This window comes from Cyprinodon tularosa, unplaced genomic scaffold (genome assembly GCF_016077235.1).
Source record: "Cyprinodon tularosa strain WSP-4 unplaced genomic scaffold, ASM1607723v1 ctg1096, whole genome shotgun sequence".
NCBI lineage: Eukaryota > Metazoa > Chordata > Actinopteri > Cyprinodontiformes > Cyprinodontidae > Cyprinodon > Cyprinodon tularosa.
The window spans coordinates 103,862-124,175 of NW_024037889.1; the positions used below are offsets into that span (position 1 = coordinate 103,862).

Genomic DNA, 20,314 nt, shown 5'->3' on the forward strand with positions numbered 1-20,314 from the left:
TTCTGAACCAGTTCTGATTACTTTAAGCTTCATTTTAACACACAGAAAGGCGGCCATGTTACTCTGGTTCTCAAATCAATCCAATGGCATTCTCTACAATTATCTGAAGATTTTAGTGGTTATTAGGTCTGCATTGCCTTGGTCCCCATACCTTAGTGACTACCTGGTTGGTCCCACCTAGATCATTAAGGTCATCCAGTGGTAATCTACTGCTGATACTAAAGGGTAGAGGCTGCATTTACCTATTATTATATTAGAGCTCTGGAACTTTGAGACTGTGGGACTTTTGTCACTTTAAATAAGGAGAATATCAAAAAATGCAATTAGATTGTAATTCACTGTAGTTAGTTATTATTTTTCATTCCTTAGCTTTTAACCCCTCTGCTTGAAGGGAGGCTGTCACATACTATGGCTCTACAAATGTCTACACCAGTATCTTTCATTGTTTGCAAAGACTTTTGGAATACATTACGGTGCCTTGTTGGCTTATTGTATTTTATTTCTGCTTTTTCTTTTTGTATTTATCACTATTTGTTATAAACTTAAGTCTTCTCAATATTTACTATAACAAGATCATATTATCAGACGTACATGTGTGAATGTGTGCAATGAGTAAACCAGAGAGTAATGGAGCAAAGCAACCAGAGATGTGAAAAGAAAGAGAGAAAGTCCAGATCAAGTGTGAAAAGCAGAACAAAATGTTTGATGCCAAGAGGGAAACAGCTGAGTAGCGCTTAGAATAAATATGAACTTTGGTTTTCACTGAGGCAGGAGCTGAAGCTGCCAGAGTTTGTTAGATGATGGTGAGGCTGCACAGCAGAGTTTATGTCTATTGATCGCAATTAGTAAGAAAATCTCTTCATGCTCAAAAAGAACAAAGTAAACACTATCAGGATGAATGCTTGGCATCTATTGCTTTGTTTTAACACGAATATCTGAGGTTTAGGGTCTTTGCTATAGAAGGTGATTAGGTCCCTTATGATGTTTATCTTTCTGTAAATCGATATCTTTTTACAATCCATTTAAATTAGAGCACATTCTTCAACATGACTGTTAAAAAGAGGCAATGCGATTATTTTACCATTATTTTATTTATTTCCAGACTCTCATCCAGCTGCTTCTCTCTCAGTGACTCCAGACAGAGTTCAACATTTTATCTATCAGTCTGTCACTCTGAGCTGTAGTGGGAACAACACTGAGTGGAGACTGAGGAGGTTTACAGAAACAGGTGGACTATCAGACATTCACTGCTCCAACTGGTGGACAATGACTGGATCCTTATGTTCTATAAACACAGACTGGTCTCACAGTGGAGTGTACTGGTGTGAGTCTGGATCAGGAGATTTTAGCAACTCAGTCAACATCACTGTACAGGGTAGGTTATGATTGATGATTATATTTCCTTTAACCTTTTCCTGTGTTTCCACATACTGTAAAAGCTGCAGTTACTGTGAACATAACATTAATATCCAGAGACTGATATGTTGTATTTACTCTCCAAGAAAACTTAGAAGTTAATAAAAAGGAGGTGAAATATTCCTTTAAAATGCTTCAGCTGAGCTTCCTTCTTTCACTTTTCTGTTTTTTCAACATGTGGCTTCGTGTGATTAAGTGTTACATATTTGCTCCAAAGGAGTTTTTAGCCAAAATAACAGATACATTTTCTCCCTGTGGAACAGAGAACCTGAAATATATTTTAAAATATATCAATAGAGGAGCGTAAAAAAAAAAAAATGTAGTGTTGGAGCTTCATCAGAGCAAGACAACAATTCACAGAAAATGAAAACATCATCTTTTACCATCCTGCTCTTTCTAGAAAGAAGTTTCATTTAAACCTTAGTTTGTCTTTGTGTTTCCTTTGTTGTTTATTAGAAAATATAATGCAAGAAACTAATTATTGCGAAAATTCAGGTGAGGCTAAAAATGTGACCTGAGGAGTTCTTCAAAGAGAATATATAGGGACAAAGAAAAATGACATGCAAAATATTTTGTTTTATGTTCATTAGGCTCTCATTGCTGGCCCTAAAGAGTTGTTCTTTCAGCAGTTGAGATGTTTTAGAGTCTTAATCCAGTTAATTATTAATTAATTACTTAATTAGCTGATGATTAATTCAATTATCAATCAATTACAATTAAAGGCAATAAAACTTTTTAGCATTAAAAGTATCTTATTTTTTGATAAATGTTTGAGAATACAAATGCAAAATAGAAACATATATTTCAGTAAATCTAAAGGGGAATGATTCATGTTTTTATCTGTTCTCAATATTAAATAAATGAGAGGAAAATTTACACTAAGATCTCTGACTTCAACACTAAAGTTAAACGACAAGGATTAGTAGTGATGTTTAAATTAAATTTTGTCGGAACTTAACCCTTTAAAACCAAAGCTATATCTGACACATGAGTTTTTTAGACCTCTGCATCACCAGAGTGATATTTTTGTTTTTGAAAACCCTGACATACACCAAGAGACACACATAGTGAACAGAAAATCTATTAAATATTATAGAGAAATGACAAATGAGGCAAATACATTATCTAATTTAACTTATACCTAATGCATTTTATTTTTCTCAGAAAGTTCAACGTAAACTCAAATTAGAAAAAAATATATAATATATAATAATAATTAAGAGTAGGAACTGAGATAGAGCAGAAAATATTTTTAGTTTCTGGGAGAAATTAATAAAAGCAAACAAAATTTTATTATATCAGTCCCTCTTCTTTAATCTCCTAAACATGAAAAATATAACGCCCACATTTTAACTTCATTATCTTCATTATCACTGAAAACATCGAGTGAACAAAATAAATGTAAATTAAATTATAAATGATTAAAAGCAATGCTTTTTTATAGGGTCCATTTTTGTAATTAACATAAATTAAGAACGATAAAAAATATCTGAGGAAAAAGAGATTCTTGCATTGTTGGTAAAAATTAACTTGGTTTAAATTTCCAGAGATAAAAAGCTAATTTCTTTTTTTTAATTATAAATATATACTTGTTCACACATATATAGACATAGAGAGTTTGCCATAATATACAAGGTAGATAGGTCACTTATCAAGACATTAACAGCTGGTTATTGTGTACGTTTTTGTAAATATATTTTCAGTGTGGGCGAAGGTCCAGACAATCTGGAATCTGTTTGATTATCTAGGATTATGGCAGCCTGTTCCATAGCAACCAATTCCAAAAAGTCTTTGTTCCAATTCTGTACATCAAAACAATTATAGTTCCTTTCCTTCCAGGTCAGCATATTCTAAATATATCTCCCTAAATCTAAAGATCAACCACAGCTGATTGCTGACCAAAGCCTGATATTCTGACTGTTTTACAGATAAATATTATTATGGTATCATCCTGGTGAGCCCCGTCCATCCTGTGACTGAGGGAGATCCTGTTACTCTGACCTGCAGAGATAAAGAACAAAAACTTCTCTCCAATGTGTTTTTCTATCACAATAACAAACTGATCCATAATGGCAGCAGAGGGGAGCTGAACATCTCTGCAGTGTCAAAGTCAGATGAAGGTTTCTACAAGTGTGAACATTCAGGAAAGGAGTCACCACAGAGCTGGATGGCTGTTAGAGGTGAGAGAATGAAAACATTTCATGGATTTTATGGTGTTAGTGAAAACAGAGCATGTTTATGTGAACATGTCTCACAATCTGCAGATAAATAAAACCCATTCCATTTCCATTTTCCTTATTTCCAGTAACTTCATCCAGTCCTGTCAGCTCTTCATTTACTGTGCTGCTGATTGTTGGACCAGTTTTTGGAATCATTCTCCTTATTCTCCCACTCATGTTGTGGCACTGCAGACGTTCCAAAGGTCAGATCACATTCTGTCAGATTGTACATTTAATATTCTTTAAATAAATGCAGTTGTTGTAACTTAAGTTTGATTTGAACTATTAAAGATAGAAATTAATAACAGATGTCTTTTTCACAGATTCAAATTCTTCCAGGTATGTACCCCACTCTGGTTTTTGTCTATATTAATATAAATAGCATTAATAAAGTATACTGTATATAATCCCTGGAATTGGTTGTTATAAATTGTATTTGTATCTTGTGTTTCAGATCATATAGAACCAATCAGAAGTCCTCCACAAATCGCGGAGCAGAGACTAATGACCATAGCTCTGCTACGAAGGGTAGGAAGCTAAATAAGTATTTTCAATATGCATAAAGATATAAACATATCTTTATCTCTTTTTTGAATAAACTAACTTAGTTAACATGTGAATATCAAGAAAAACAACCAAAAAAGCTACAGTGAAAAACAATATATTGTAGTGAAATAAATATGGAATCCAATTTAAATACAAAAAATGTTCTACTTGTTATATTTTTGCTTTTGAGTGATTTCGCTTCATAAATGTATGGCAAAATACTGAAAAGTACAACAAATGTTAACTTTATTATCTTTAATGCTATATATATATATATATATATATATATATATATATATATATATATATATATATATATATATATATATATATATATATATATATATATATATATATATAGTGTTTTATTGTCCATTGACAAAAATGATTAACCCTGTAAAGTTTTCCTTTTTACTATAGATGATGTCCTCTATTCATCAGTCAACCCAGGAGCCACTGGATCTGGTAAAGTATATCTATTTAAATCAGTAACAGTCTCAATAACTGGTTATAAAACAAAACAAAGAAATAAAAAAACTTATCTAATTGCTCTAAAACCATTTCTGCTGCAGAGGAACCCACAGAAATCACATATTCCATTATTCCATTAAAAAAACTCAGAAAAAAGAGTAAGTTCTAAACAAACCTCCTACAAGAAAATAATCCAGTGATTCCAGACTTTATGATTTTGTGTTGTTTATGATCTGATTCTCAACAGACAGACATTGTGAACCAGAGGATAGTGTTATTTACTCTGAAGTGAAACCAGGAGCTGCAGGTACAGTCAGTCTTTACATATCCATATATATAGGTTCTATACATTATACTACCTATAAAATGAGGTTTTTGAAATACGGGAGAACAACAATATAAAATAATTTTATCTATTTACTTTTACTTTAACATATTTTACTATTTTACTATAGCTAAAAAATATAAATGGAGCAACTAGAGGTTGCACAAAATGATCCTTGCAAATAATTTTGGTTAAATTTCTCCTGGCAAAGACAACAATGACCTTGAAGGGGTGTAAAGAAGTTATGATTTGTACTTGTAGTATTCTACATTATATAACATCACTCTGCTTTGTTTCCTGCTGTAGAGTTAGTTTACTTCAGGTTGACTACGTTTTTTCTTTTTTTTTTAAGGTGGTTAAAACTATGAATTACGAATTACTTAAAATCTCTATTTATTTCCTAAATGACTTATAAAATCTGTCTTACCTTACGCTACCTATCAAAACTCATGGACAACAATGTTTTTCATTTAAGTGTTAATATGATCTATAATGCACCATGTGAGCTTCAGACATGACAATATTATTATCCAACATTGAACAGATGCCATTGATTGTAACTGCAACCTACTGTGTTTTGGCCACACCTATGTCTAAATAGTCTGCGTATTACTGCACGTCTCAAACTGATGTTGATCTGAGCAAGGTCCCATCACCTTCATATACTTAACTTTCTTTTCATGGATTCAACTTCAATACCTTAAATTATCAAAGATATTTTTTCTGGCAGTTCACAATACTTATTTGAAATTAGCATAAACAACTGATCAGTTCACTTTATTTTTTTTAGTACACTGAATGTTAGGCGTTACAGTGTAGGATGCTTTTGAGGGACAATGGTGGACAGATGGGGCTTTTTCAGCTGTGCATTTCTTTGTGACTCACTTTTTTAGTGTTGCTTTACATTGTGCTCCCCACATATCAAAATTATCTATAGCTATTGGATAACTTCACCAAAAATCTCTCTGAAAATCCCCTTTCACTGCCTCACCCAGTTATGAAGTGTGCCACAGTATTTGTTGTTACTGTGTTTACTTTTTGTATTAAAAGCCTTTACCTTGTTTTAAGAGAATTTTCTGCAGGTTATTTATGACATAGGGAATTGAAGCAGCCCGGATTTCTTGGCATCTAAGAAAACTCCTGTCATTATTATTATTTGACCTGGTCAAATGCTTGACATTGCTTTCTTTTGTCGGATAGTCGGAGAGAAGGGATAAATACGGGACTGTTCCGCACAAATCTGGATTTTCTATTTACCGTACAACCAACAGAGGGCAGCTGAATGCTACAAAATAAAAATAAAAATGTCAAAATGCACTGTTACATAAAGATTGCATCCTTTGGGTCAAATTTATAAAATTTAAATGGGTCAATTTGTGGTTTAGTTACTCTTTAAATCCCACATCAGGTGTGATTAAATCCATTTTCTGTTTCAGAACCCACTCAATTGTATGCTGAAATCAACCACAAGAATAAACCTAAGAAAAAGAAAAAGAAAGGTAGAGTATGCATTCACCTTTTTTTCCAATGTCCAGTGTATTTATTAGTGTTGCACCGATGCCTTTTTTTGGCCCTGATACCGATGCCCGATACCTGGCTGTGTAGTATCGGCCAATACCGATACCATACCAATACCATCTGTTTAAAATTGATGCAGTATCGGGGCCCCGCCCGATACTGCTATCGGTGTAACACTAGTATTTATTGAAATAACTGTAGGCATGGAATTTATTGAATACAGTATTGTTACCAGAACTACCTTTTCTAGTTCTCCATTTAGCTTAATTTATTTATATTACAAATGGGTTTTCTATTTATGTGATCATTATATGGTACAAGTTGTGTATATGGGCGTGTTCTAGTAAGTATGACATTAGAGATCAGAGTCCTGCTTGTTGATTTATCATTCATATAATTTATATATCTATATAATTTACATACATTGTTTCACACAAATTTTCTCCTTTCACAGACAAGAAGAGCCCTGCAGCAACAGAAGAAACTGTTTATTCTGAGATACAATCATGAACAGCTCTGGATAATGAATCTGCCCTATAGGCTGCTTGCTCTGCTAGATTTGTCTGCATTGTTGGGCTTTAGTTACAACATCAGGAGACAAACTAGGGATCTACATTGTTTTTAAGCTCAAGCTTCTTGCTTTTGATGCTTATGATTGGTAACTGCACGCACATGATCCAAAAGAAACTGCAAAACGAAAAGTTAAACATTGGTGAATTTTCATACTTGATATTATACATTTACAGCCTGTCTTTCCTGTTTTAAATAAAAATAATGCTTCATAGACAACATTATTAGAACAAGCATCTTTTAGATATGAAATATGTACACATGCTAGTATTGTTTTGTACGGTGGACTTTATTAATATTTTTACTATTCTTCTTTAAAGTAATGTTTTTGTTGTTCCACACTTCTTAAATGCAGGTTCACTATTTAATCTATAAAAAGAGACTTCAAAGATATAATATAATTTACAACTAAAACAAGCAAAATAATCTTTCTTCTCTGAGATTATCAACAACACATTATCAATGCTCGTGCCTTTTTAGCCACAGGCACAGCTGAAAGGTTAACAAACCCTCTTATCTCTGTGCCAATGAATGACTTTGCAAACTTCTTTGCTTAGAAAGTTACCCTATCCTATCTTTGCCTGTAACAATGGCAGCTATATTTGCATGATCAGTGGTTAACAGGTAGTTTTAATATGTATAAGTGATAAGGGAGAAAGCCCACCTGAAAACTTGTGTTTGTTGTGAATCTGTGCAGTCAGTTCCTCAAGATTACAATCCTGACTTCAAATATTATTTCTCTGTCGGATCCGCTCAGTCCCTGGTAAATCGATGGTGGGCTGTCACTAGGAATCCCATTCATCAGCAGCCTCTGGCCCAGTCGCCTCTTCACTCTTTGCGGTGGCTGGAAGTAGATGTTAGGGTTTTTCATGTACAGGCAGCAGATAAATTAAATTGAAAATATTCTGTCAGAAGAAGCAGCATTTAGTTCCTATGCTCCACTTCTCTACAGTAGAATAAACTTCTAGTAGACTATAAATGAGCTGAAGGTCTGTGTTAATTTAAGTTAAAAAAAAACAAATAACAAACACAAAAAAACATTTGTTTATAAATGTATGTGACTGCTGTTAAAATTAACTGTTAACTGGAGTTTCATTAGCTTACGTTTGTGGTCCAGCTTTTCTATGTATCATGCTTTTATTTTTCTTCTATTTTATTGTTTAATTCTTATAAATAATTGTTTTTGCACTGAATTATTCTACTGTATACAAATAAAGTTGCCTTGCCTTGCAAACAAACATCAAAGCCAGGACTAATGTGTTACTGGATGTAGATGAAAACATAGATAGTGTTGTTGCTTAGATTAATAAAAACAGCATTACTAACTTTTTATTAACATGTTACATTTTAGTAACAGTATTTCTTTCTATCAAGATAGAGAAGAAACAGTGGATAAAGGAATTGGAATTTCTATTATATATTAATTTATCCTATTTACTCATTATAAAAGTGTTCACTCAGTCTGTTTCACTTTCAAGGCCAGACAATTATCTGCAGGATGGTGTTTGTAGACCAGACATTGCTTCTTTCCATAACAAACCAGATTCTTTCTCAAGGTTTATTCATAACATGTTACTGTTCAACTAAAGTGTCTGTAATTTGTTTTGACTCTGACTACTTTTCCATTGTTGTAAGCAAGGGGGAAAGAACGTATCTCTAGCAGAACAGGGCAGAATGCTGTGCTTTAAGGGCTGTATGATGAACTGTTCTCTCTTTGCAAAGATATGAATAAGTGTGCCGACTAGTGGCGAGTCAAATTATTTAGCAGTCTAGGCTTCCAGAACATTGAAACTCACTGGTTTGTAACAGCCCTATTCTCCAACAAACACCTTAAGATGCACCTGTTTATGCAGAGTGTTCTTGCATAGGACCTTTTTGTTTTGTTTTGATAAATTCAATTACATGATAGAATATGTTGGATGAAGCAAAAACATAATCAGGAGTCAACCTGTGGATTTAGTTTAATGAAGCATATTAAAACAGAATCCAGAAAGTGGCATAAATGGACCACCATTGCAGAAGTGAGTAGGAAAGACGTGAAAAAGAGCAAAAATTTATAAAAAAAAATATTCTAGTGACATTTCATAAGATTTTTTATTTAAAGATATTAATCATAAAAGGATTATACTATTATAGCACAGTAAAAAACAGCGTAGTTAAAGAGTTAAATGAATTTATACTGTATCGGAAGCCTCAGCACACATGTCCAAAATGTGAATCTTTTAAGGTGCACAAAAACTTATGTCTGAAAGGTGTAGCGTCTCATTTCCTCAAGATCCTTGCTCTGTCCAGTGTAGGACTCTATAGTGGTATAGTGGAGAATGTTATTTTACCGGGTAGATCATCTAAATAAGTGGTCCTCCTACTTGTCAGTCATTCTGGTGATTATGCTTACGTAATGTAGTCCCAATTTTCATTTACCAGTGGTGAGTCTGACATATGGAAAAAATACAAATCTTTTGGAAAGTAAGCTTGCATGAGGAACGCAAAAAGTAACTTTTAAACAGGGCATACTAGAGGAGAAATGGGCTTGTGCATGCTTTCGCACTCGTCCAGTAGGCGTTCCCTCTAGGGAGTGGGTACAGGGTTGTGCATGTGCATTTTTTTTGTAAAGGGGAGAGAGGGCAGGTCTTTTCACCAATTTGCAAAAATCCTCTACGATGACCATTTCAGAACCCTACATCATTTCTAAGTGGGAGAACCTGAGGGGTGTTCAAATACTTTTTTCCCTCACTGTATATATAACCCCTCTCCCACACACAAACACTCACATACATTTACTTACTAACACTAGGACGCACAAATGTCTACATGGCAATGTGTCATGGTTTTATCTAAAGCTCGGACCCACATGCAGAAAAAACAATTCAGAGAGACCAGGGGAAAAGGTTTAACAAGTTTTATTAAAGAGATAAAGCACGGTGCAGTGTTGCTCTGAGCTCTGCTCTGTAACTCGGCGGTTTAATTCGGTCTTTTGGTTTACCACCTCAACCAGGGTGTTATCATGTCTAGACAAGGCGGTTTGCTGCTGGTAAATGGCTCTCTGAATGGCTTCTGCGCGGTCAGCAGCTTGGCCAGAGTTTTTCTTTCTTGGTTTTATCTAAAGCTCGGACCCACATGCAGAGAAACCAATTCAGAGAGACCAGGGGAAAAGGTTTAACAGGTTTTATTGAAGAGATAAAGCCTGGTGCAGTGTTGCTCTGAACTCTGCTCAGGTGGAACTGGAAGGTGAGGGGAAGACACAGCGATTAGTTCTGGCTCAGTGGGAAATTTCATTCGTGGATTTGGAGAAGAGGATCTGGTTGAAGACTAACGTTTCCAGAGAAGTTGTAAAATCTTTGACTCCAATCTGTATGCTGTATTCCAGTGTTAGTCTGATTCGATGGAGGGCGGAACAGGGTTTACCCAGAACATGGTCAGTTGTTGGTGAACGGAGAAACTGACTGCCATTCAGATTTCCTGCGGTACTTGAACGGGTCGTAGTCGAGATGATTCCCTTGCTCAGTGTGTAAACTCAACGTCCTCTCTGGGAAACTGGGTCGAAACCTCCAGTTTGAATCCCCAGCTCAGTTTGAGGCTCAGTTGAACCCTCCAGGGAGTGAAGGTGAGAAAGATCCAGTTTGCTGGATGACTTCCTGCAAAGACAAAGACAAAAAACAAAGTTTAAACTCAGGTTGACAAGAACTCAGGTTTACTCAGCAAAAACACAGCTTGGCTAGAGTACCCAAAACTGGCAAACACTCTGGCGTCGAGGTAGTGACAATCAGCAGCTTAAGAGCACTCCGTTATCAAGGTAACTATCAGCAGGTGTGTGAGGAGGCGGACCAGAACCAGGTGCCTCCTGTTGGAGGAAGGGAGACAAATACAAAAAAAACAAAAAAAAAACACAGACTGTAGCCCTGACAGAATGATGTTCTCTCATACACTAACATTCAATGCTATTAAGTCTGAAGAGGGAATATCAGTGCAGAGCTGCTTATTCTTAGAGATTAAAGAACTTTAATCATTTACAATGGGGAGAGGATAAGAGTAAACTGAAAGTGCAATTATAAGTTTAGATGAAGCTAAAACTCAATATGCTGGGATGTAAAAATAGTGTTAAAATTTTTCTTTAGGTTGTCCATGAATTAAATGTTACAATGTGTTAAAAAGGGTTAAATGCTTTCTAAATATCTACAGGTTCCCTGAATGAGATTACATTAGTTGCAGTAATTTGAGTTTATATGAACAAAATAATTAGCTGAAACATCCATAGGATGTTCAGGCACAATACATTCTGTTATACAGTAGAAAGCCTTACACTGCCAGGCATTGAAAGATAAGATATGTTTAATGTTTTTTGAAGAGACTAAAACAATCTGCTGACTAAACATTCGCTCTACAGATCATTTAAATGTAATAAATTTAATGATGACTTTAGTGATAAAGTGAAAGTAAGTGTGGATAACAATATGTGGTTGTGACTGCACTTAGGTTTTGAGTTAATAACGAATTACTCATTAAAGACACTGCTTAGTCTGATAAGAACATTAATTACACTCTATTGTGCGGGAGGAATGGATTGAGAGAACACTCCATGAGAACCACCACATGGATTCAGCATCTACACTTCCATCGGCAGTGTTGGGAAAGTTCTCTTTCTACGTGAACTAGTTCAAAGTTCAGTTCACACATTTTAAAATGAACTAGTTCAGTTCATAGTTCATAATTCAAAACCAAAAAATGAACTAGTTCATAGTTCTTTTTTTTCATATATTGCTCAATTACACCATAGCCTACTGTAGAACCACAGACAGCAATTATTTTATCAGTTGTAACACTGAAACTGTGCGTCAGATTTCATCTTCATATCCAGTTTTGAATCTTTATCCAACCAGGGTTTACATTAGCATTGAGGGGACAGATTTCCCCCTTGTTGCTTTAACGCTTTGTTGCTGTCCGTTCACTTCACACTAGTAGCAGCTGCAGCTTTCACCCCTACAGTATATTCTCAAAAACATCAGGAAAAATGTGCTGCTTGAATGGTCTTTTTTATGAGTAATTATTAAATGAAAAATAGGAAAGTAGTCTTTAAGGTGCAAATGTTTTTTGTTTTATTTTAATAATTTTTTCCATTTGAAATTCCATTTCAATACATACTAAAAAGGAATACTGAAATCCTGGAAAATTATACCAGGCAGGTTTAACAAACAAGTTACATGGATAGTAAAACCCTCAAGAACAGGGGTCTTCTATGTTTTCCAGACCAAGGACCCCCAAACTGATGGCGAGATGGAGCGGGGACCCCCTAACTATATATATTGTATGAGATTGTGTCCTATAGTCACTCTATTACAGATGGAGTAATGTAAAGAAATTAATTTCTCCCTGGGATTATTAAAGTTTTTCTGATTCTGATTCCTGGTTGTTGTGAAGGAAACGGTGCCCAGCTTGAAAGAGCTCCTGTGTGCCGCTGAATGTGTGCATTGATGACTGAAAGACATCTTTTGTCTCCATTTATCTGTTTACTACAGTGTGTTGATTTCTTGTTAATGAGTATTTAAAGACATTTCAATTAGTGGGGGGAAAAATTGGAGGGGGGGAATATAAAAATATCAACTAACCATGCAGACCCTCATGCAGTACCTCCGTAGACCCCCTAGGGGTCGCGGATCCCCTGTTGAAGACCTCCGCTCAAAAAGATTTTACTAACACAAACTGAGGGACCAGGCTGAGGTAGGAATTTAAGGTTACTGAAGTGCGGATTTTTTTACTGAAAGCCGGCGGGCAAACTTGTTGCCATCATCCTCACCGACCACCTGGTCATAAAACTGTTTTAAGTGATCATCCTGCTGCTTTGTCGCCTCCACGTTAGCCTCCATGCTGCTGTGGCTTCCACGCAGCATTTTGTTTTGATGACGCACGCGGCTGTAGGCTACGACGCTGGTAGGTGGTGTTGCCAGATTGGGTGTTTTTCCCGCTACATATTAAGGCCTGTTTACGGTGTGATTTAGCCGGGGTTTCGCCTGGAGGGCTTTATAGAAATCTGGCAACCTATTGAACGGAGCTGAACTGAGAGAGCGTGCCGTTCACAGACACCAGAATGAACGAGTTCACAATAATGTTCATCAGGCAATAATGCAGTACGTTCAGTTCACGTTCGCCCAAAATATGAACGAGTTCATGAACTTTCGTTCAATGAACGCGTTCAGGCACAACACTGTCCATCGGACAGCATGGAGAACAGAGGGGCTGTGGAGGAGGCCAAACGAGACTCTGATTGATTATTTAGATTGATGAGTGATAGAGACACTGGAAAAATTCATCATTGACAGTGATGTTCATCATTTGCCTTTAACTCGGACCAGGATAGTTCTTGATTTTACTTGATTGTCAGATTCAAAAATGGGGTTTCTTGCTCAGATTGGCCAAGAGTGGGATTTCCCTGGGTTACTACCTTTTAGAGAAGGTAGGGTGTTCCGGTGGAGAACAGCCCGGCCTGTCCTGTGTTGTGGGAAAATTTAAATCTTTCTCTCATCTATATATTAATATTCATATTCACTCACTATAAAAGTTTTCACTCAGTCTGTTTCTCTCTAAAGGCCACACCATTCCCTGCAGAATGTTGTTTGTAGACCAGACATAGCTTCTTCCCATAACAATCCAGATTCTTTCTCAAGGTTTATTCATAACATGTTACTGTTAAGCAAAGTGTGTGTAATTTGTTATGACTCTGACTGCTTTTCCATTGTTGTAACTAGGGGGGGACGAACCCTGCCCAGATCAGAACAGAGCAGAATGCTGTGCCATGATGACTGTTCTCTCTTTGCAAAGATGATTAATAAATGTGCCGACTGAGTGAAATCCATCGATCTCCGTTTATTTAACTAGGATGAATAGTTGAATACTTTTTTCCCACGACAATTTGGCGTTGTCAAGGCAGGATTCTCTTTGACTGATTTTTTTTCTGTGGACAGCGTTTGTCAGAAGTGTCAGGTACCACCTTGAGGAAGCAGTCTTCCAGCCTCAATACCCCGGTTAGAAGGTTAAGGGAGTGAGGACTTCTGACATCGAGGTCCCACGAGGTCAGCAGGAGGATCAAAACGAACCATTTTTTTGAGACGGTGAGATGATCTTTTGTCGGCACAGTTTAAATTAAATTTCAAAAACTAAATCCCAAAACAACAGGTTGTTTACAGATTTAAAGATAATTAGAAATCAAATACTGGAAAATTTGTTCAAACAAAGTCCTCTTCTTCTCCATTAAAATTATAATCTAGCAAGAAACTGATTAATGGGTTAAATTTTTTAATGCACTAAAATTTGTATAATACTAATGATTATACATATGAAATAACAGATAATTTTCCTTTTTGGGGAGCAGAAAGGCAGTTCAGGTTTTTGTTCCACCTGTGAACCAAAAGACCTCGCATAGGAACGTGAGGCTCTCTCTAAGGGTGAGAGGAAGGCTGTAGGTGCCACCAGAAGGCATTTAATTTTACTGAGACGTCGGTAATCTAGAGCGGGATCCCCCCCAGTTATCCAGGTCGGCACCAGAGGAATGGTGTGCATATTGGAAACCGGTAAATTACCTGTAGATAATGGGAAAGGTTTTGCAGTTCTACAGTATGGTAGTAGAACAAAAGGCAAGGTTCCAGGGAATTGTCAACTGGCCAAGGAGAAATTTTTGATCAATTGCAAAGAAAATAGGGTTCTTTTAATGTTGCAATAAACAAAAATGTTAAAGATAAGATAAACAAATATCATGAGAAGTTAGAGGCTAAAAAGAAGGTAAGGTAAGAAATTTACAGATTTTGAAAAAAAAAATGGAAAAAGGAAAAAGAAGAAAAAAAAACTGTTTAAAATGATGGATGGTTAAAAGGAGAGTTCAAAGAAACTCTCAGCTTCAAAAACAAATGGGTTAAAATAAGAAGTCAAAAAAGAGTGTTTAAACCTGATACTAAACATATTTACACTGTATTACATATTAAACTTACACTATACTAAGTTATAATAATGAATTTGAATTTCAATGGTGCGTTTAAAAAAAAAAAAACTCTCTCAATTTTTACAGGAAGTTAATAACTCATAGCTAAAAATAAAAAACTATTAAATTATTACAGAAAAAAAAAGTAAGTAGGGCATAAAATAAGGTCAAATTAAAAGTTTAAAACCTGAAAAAATTTTAAATAGAATAAAATGGAGGAATTAACCTAAAATTAAATAGAGAAAATACAAAATTAAATAGAGAAAAGTAAGGTTGATGATAAAAAGCAAATTTAAAAAAATTAGATGAGAAAAGTTTGTGACGAGAGGGGAACATGACTTTAAGTGACTGAAGGATGAAGTGGGGCGACTGACGAGACAACATTCCTTTCCTGAAAAGGCTTCTTCTTTTATATGGTAAAGATGAACAACTTTATTTTTTATTTTTTTATAATTATTATTCATTTGAAATATTGAAACTTTTCCTTAAACTAATCATTGTTTTTTTTACTCCCTGCCCTTTAAACATGGACTCCCTGAACGGAGCCGCTCAGAATTCAGACCTGGAGGAGATGCCCCCCTCCTATCAGCCCGCCGGAGAAAGACAGCCTGCTTCAAGCATCAATCTCCCCCCACCCCCCAACGCACACACACCGACACAGCAACCGGATGGAAATGATGGGTTAAAATCTGGGGAAAGCAACACAAAAGGATTTTCATCTGCTCTGAACCCCTGACCCTAATAGCTCACCTGAGCTGCAACCTGCTTCACAATGTGTGTGTGTGCAAAAACCATGAGGACAGAGACACTGGGGAATTTTTTTTTGTGGGGAAACAAGGAGGAGGTGCACCAACATAAGGCTTTCCTTCTCTCCGGTGCTAAATTATTTTTTAATCATTGAATAATTTTTTCTTGTTTGAGAAGTGGCTGACCTTTTTGACTGAGGTGGTGGAGCTCCAGGACTGAAACCGCCTGTTGGCAGAAATCAGTAAAGTGTAGAGTGATCGATTATATATTTTCTTTTCTTTTCTTTCCTTTTATTTTATTTCATTTTCCATTTCCATAGACTTCCAACTATTCAAGAAAAGTTTGATAACTTTCTCTTATTAGATTCCTTTCTGCATCTTGCAATGAAGAAAATGCTTGCTGACAGACTGACTTTCTTGACAGGAATCGGTGGGAAAATGTCTAATGAGGGTGATAATGAACGGCCTGGTTGGCTTTCACTGAACCATGATTCTTTTAGTGTAATTTCTGATCAAATTAGAACCAACCTTAAGTATCTAAACCAAAAATTATCTTTTAAAAAAGAAAAACTCAGCAGCAACTGTCTTTTCCTATGTCGGCTTCAGGACTGGAAAACAAAACGTTTATTATCAGGCCTGTGGTTGTTTAAAAACAGGACAGGTCTCGTTTTGTTCATTTCCTGCTGTCACCATGTTCCATAATGTTATGGACGGACCTGGAGATAAAAACTTAGGCAAATCCAGAGAGAGAAAAGGGTCCAAACATGGGCTGACACAGTAGTTGTGAAATGCGCACAGGTTTTAGTCACAAACCAAATTCTCTATTTCCACAGCAGCCACTCGGAGAGATTAGCTTCATCTCTTCATGATTTTGTGGTATGTTGCTTTGTCCCTGTGCCATGAATATCTGAGGTTCTGGACAGAGAAAAGGTGATTGTTGCTCTGACTTATGAAAATGTAAACAAAACAGCAACTTATAGAGGAAAAAGAATTAATAATATAATCCAATAGGATAAAATCTAAAGTTATGTGTCAGTTTAATCTGAATTAGATTTCTCTAAATGAAAAACTAAGAGAAATTGATTTTCCTTTCCTCCAAAAATATATGAATACACATGTATATCATTTAAAACATTTAAACAATGAAATCAGAAATTTTCATCCCTTAAGTGTTTAAAATAAATAAACCTTACAGTTAGCCAAATATATGGGATGTAGTTTGGTAAAATGCAACTAAAATACATAAAAGCTATGAGTTTATTAACTAAAATTATAGATTTTCAAAAATAAATAATTAATTCCTGAAAGATTTGAATCAAAGTAGCATATTTTCCTGAGAGAGTAAAATATTAATAATATTTTTTTTGGCACATTTAAAACAAGTATGTTTTCAAATAAATAAAACCTAAAACATGCTTAATGGATTTAAATCAAGGATGATAAAAACAAAAAAAAAACATCCTAACTTTCAGAATTAGTACTGAAATAGCACCTGACATAAAGTTATAAATGGTTGGCTTACAGCAGAATAGTAACTGGTTCGCTGTTTATTGACTAGAGTTAAAGTACCTGCGTATAAATAGACTGAAAAAGTCAATTTTACCGTTGACCCAGTTACAGGAGGTTCGGTAAAGGTGGGCGGTCTAAGGGTCCCCCCCAATGAGAGAAAAGGGCCTGACAAACATGAAGGTTTGCATGCAACAATTACGTTTAATCATTTATGTTATGGCCATTTGTTTGTGTTTTGTTTGTCTTATCTGTTTGTCTTATATGTTGTCTGTAGTGTCTGTGGATCCACTCTAAATATTGTATGTTGTCCATTTGTGAAATGATAGTTTAGCTATTATTTTTTGTCTTGGTAAAATAGAAATGAGGGAATAATTAAGGTTAAACTGTAAAATAAGGACAGTTTTTAGTTTCTGTGGCTCATTCTTTAAAGGGGATTGACATAACGTTCAAATATCACAACAAATAAAGTTTAATGAGACAGATTTGAAAAATTAAATCAAATGAACAGATTATGCTTGTTTAACAATAATTGGGCATTTCTTCAAATAATCAAGGACCTGTGTCGTTATTTAAATGCTAAATGCTAAAGTTTAATTTGTTAACCTTAATTCTTTAGGATTTAGATTAAACTTTAAGGGTAAATAAATCTATATGTCAGTAGCACAAATAGCTTGTATAAAGATAAATTAGACTGATTGAATTTGCTTTTAAATTATTCACAATTCTTTAAGAAGTAAATCTATCTTCAGCTGATCTGGAATAAATATGCAAATTTATTTAACATAATTATTGGTTAATAATTATACGGTGTTCAAATGACTCAATTGGAAATAATGAGGATAATAACATTATTTAATAATAATAATAACGATAACATTAATAATAATGATTACAATGATAGAGGATATAAATAACAGGATTTAATTCCTACATTAAAATGAATGGTGGAGACTTTAAAATGATCAATTCTCAATGAATCCATAGCTCAGATATATCTGGAGGTTAAATTGACTGAAACTTTGTCGTTTTTCTTCAACAGAACATATTTTATTTGTTCTGATGAAGAAAAGGGTGGAAAGAAGATAAAACAAGAGAATAACGGCAAAGCTAAACTCATAAGGATCCATATAGATGCTGTTTATTTTTCCATCTGGAACAGTCCATGTGGAATTTGGGTTGATAATTGAAAGCAGAATAAATAAACATCCTAATTAAATACTAAATTATGACTAAACCAGTAAAGTAAATAAATATGGGAATAAAATGGCCTTATAAAGGAAAATGATCTATTAAGGTAATTCTTAGCAGCAGAGGACAGAAATGACTGCTAGACTTTTGGATGAAGTTTGAACACCTCAGCCTGACTGTCTGATGAGCATTTGGGGAAAACCAGCTTTGTTGATGTTTGTTGATGGTTCGGCTTCTTGGACCCCTGGTTCGGTATTTCTTCACCTCATGAAACTCTTCTTTCTGGTTCTTTGATTTTGCTTTGCCTTGGAAACATCGTTCTGGAAATTGGATGGAAAGCCCATTTTTCTCAAATGGAAGCAACAGAGAAGGCTCTGCTGCAGTCTCCCCTTGTTTACAGCGCTGCAGCCCACTGACACACACAGTCCTCTGCTGAGGAGAAGTTTGTTTGGATTTCTGCATGTGCAGAAGTGATAAGGGTACCGAACACTAAGGAAGTACATTTACTGGGTAAGTTTGAAATTATGGAATAATTCAATGATTTGTGACAAAGTTTAAAATTCAAATTTTAATCTAAAGTTCTTTAAGCTACATGAACTTATTTTGATCTACTATTGTTTGTGAAAGGGTAAGATAACACCCCTCCCTCCACCCCCCCTTTGGGGAGAGCAGAAATGACAGCACCCAGGCCCTGCAACAGCTACCCACCATGACCGGACCAGGAAGGGGTCTAACGTCTGTAAAAGTGTTTTTAAACAGTATGATTGATACTTCTATTTGAGAAATAAGCATTTATACTTTTGAGACCTCTACAGGCACAGCTTCTTCATGTGGCATGCCTAAAATACCACGAGAGTGGGGGTAAAAGGCAGTCTTTTTATCAAGTAGACAGAATATTTTTCTATCCATCCATCCATCCATCCATCCATCCATCCATCCATCCATCCATCCATCCATCCATCCATCCATCCATCCATCCATCCATCCATCCATCCATCCATCCATCCATCCATCCATCCATCAGTAGGGAGGCCCAGTTGTTCCTCTCCACAGCCACTCTGGCCAGCTCCTCAGGGCGAAGCCCAAGGGTGTTCCCAGGCCAGCCGAGAAACATAGTCCCTCCAGCGTGTCCAAGTTCCCCCCCACTGGGACGTGCACTGAACACCTAACCAGGGAAACGTCCAGGAGGCATCCTAACCAGATGCCCGAGCCACCTCAACTGGCTTCTCTTGACGTGGAGGACCAACTGTTCTACTCTGACTCCTCCCCGGATGACTGAGCTCCTAACCATATCTCTAAGGGAGAGCCCAGACACACTACGGAGAAAACTCATTTCGGCTGCTTGTATACGGAATCTCATTCTTTCGGTCATGACCTAAAGCTCATGACCATAGATGTGAGTAGGAACATAGATCGACCAGTAAACTGAGAGCTTTGCTTTTTGGCTCAGCTCTCTCTTCACCACAACAGACCGGTACAGCACATGCTTCACAGCAGATGCAGCACCATTCCACCTATTGATCTCCGTTTCCATCTTCCCCTCATACATGAACAAGACCCCAAGTTGCTTAAACCCCTCCACTAGGGGCAGTACATCCCCCCAATCTGAAAAAGGAACTCTACCCTTTTCTGGCGCAAGACCATTGCCTCGGATTTGGAGGCACTGATCCACCACTTCACACTCGGCTGCGAACCGCTTCAGTGTGAGCTGTAGATCACGCCCCGATGAAGCCAATAGAACTAGCCTAGTAAACCAGCCTCACCTTCCAGCAGCCAAAATCATTTTTGCCTGCGAGTTTGGTCTAGCTGTGATCAATGCCCCAGGCCCTGGAACTGGCAG

The 20,314-nt window shown here is 36.1% G+C and overlaps 1 protein-coding gene and 1 long non-coding RNA gene across 2 annotated transcripts in view; both read left to right on the forward strand.

Moving 5' to 3' along the window:
- Nucleotides 1-20,314, forward strand: part of LOC119789309 (obscurin-like) — a 92,796-nt gene that overhangs the window by 42,354 nt on the left and 30,128 nt on the right. The window contains exon 7 of the mRNA XM_038294145.1: nucleotides 1,103-1,375. Within this exon, the coding sequence (XP_038150073.1) occupies nucleotides 1,103-1,375 (273 nt within the window). The remainder of the gene's footprint in view (nucleotides 1-1,102; nucleotides 1,376-20,314) is intronic.
- LOC119789317 lies at nucleotides 4,601-5,021 on the forward strand. Its single transcript, XR_005281567.1, has 3 exons — nucleotides 4,601-4,646; nucleotides 4,754-4,810; nucleotides 4,900-5,021. It is a non-coding gene; the product is annotated as an uncharacterized LOC119789317 (long non-coding RNA).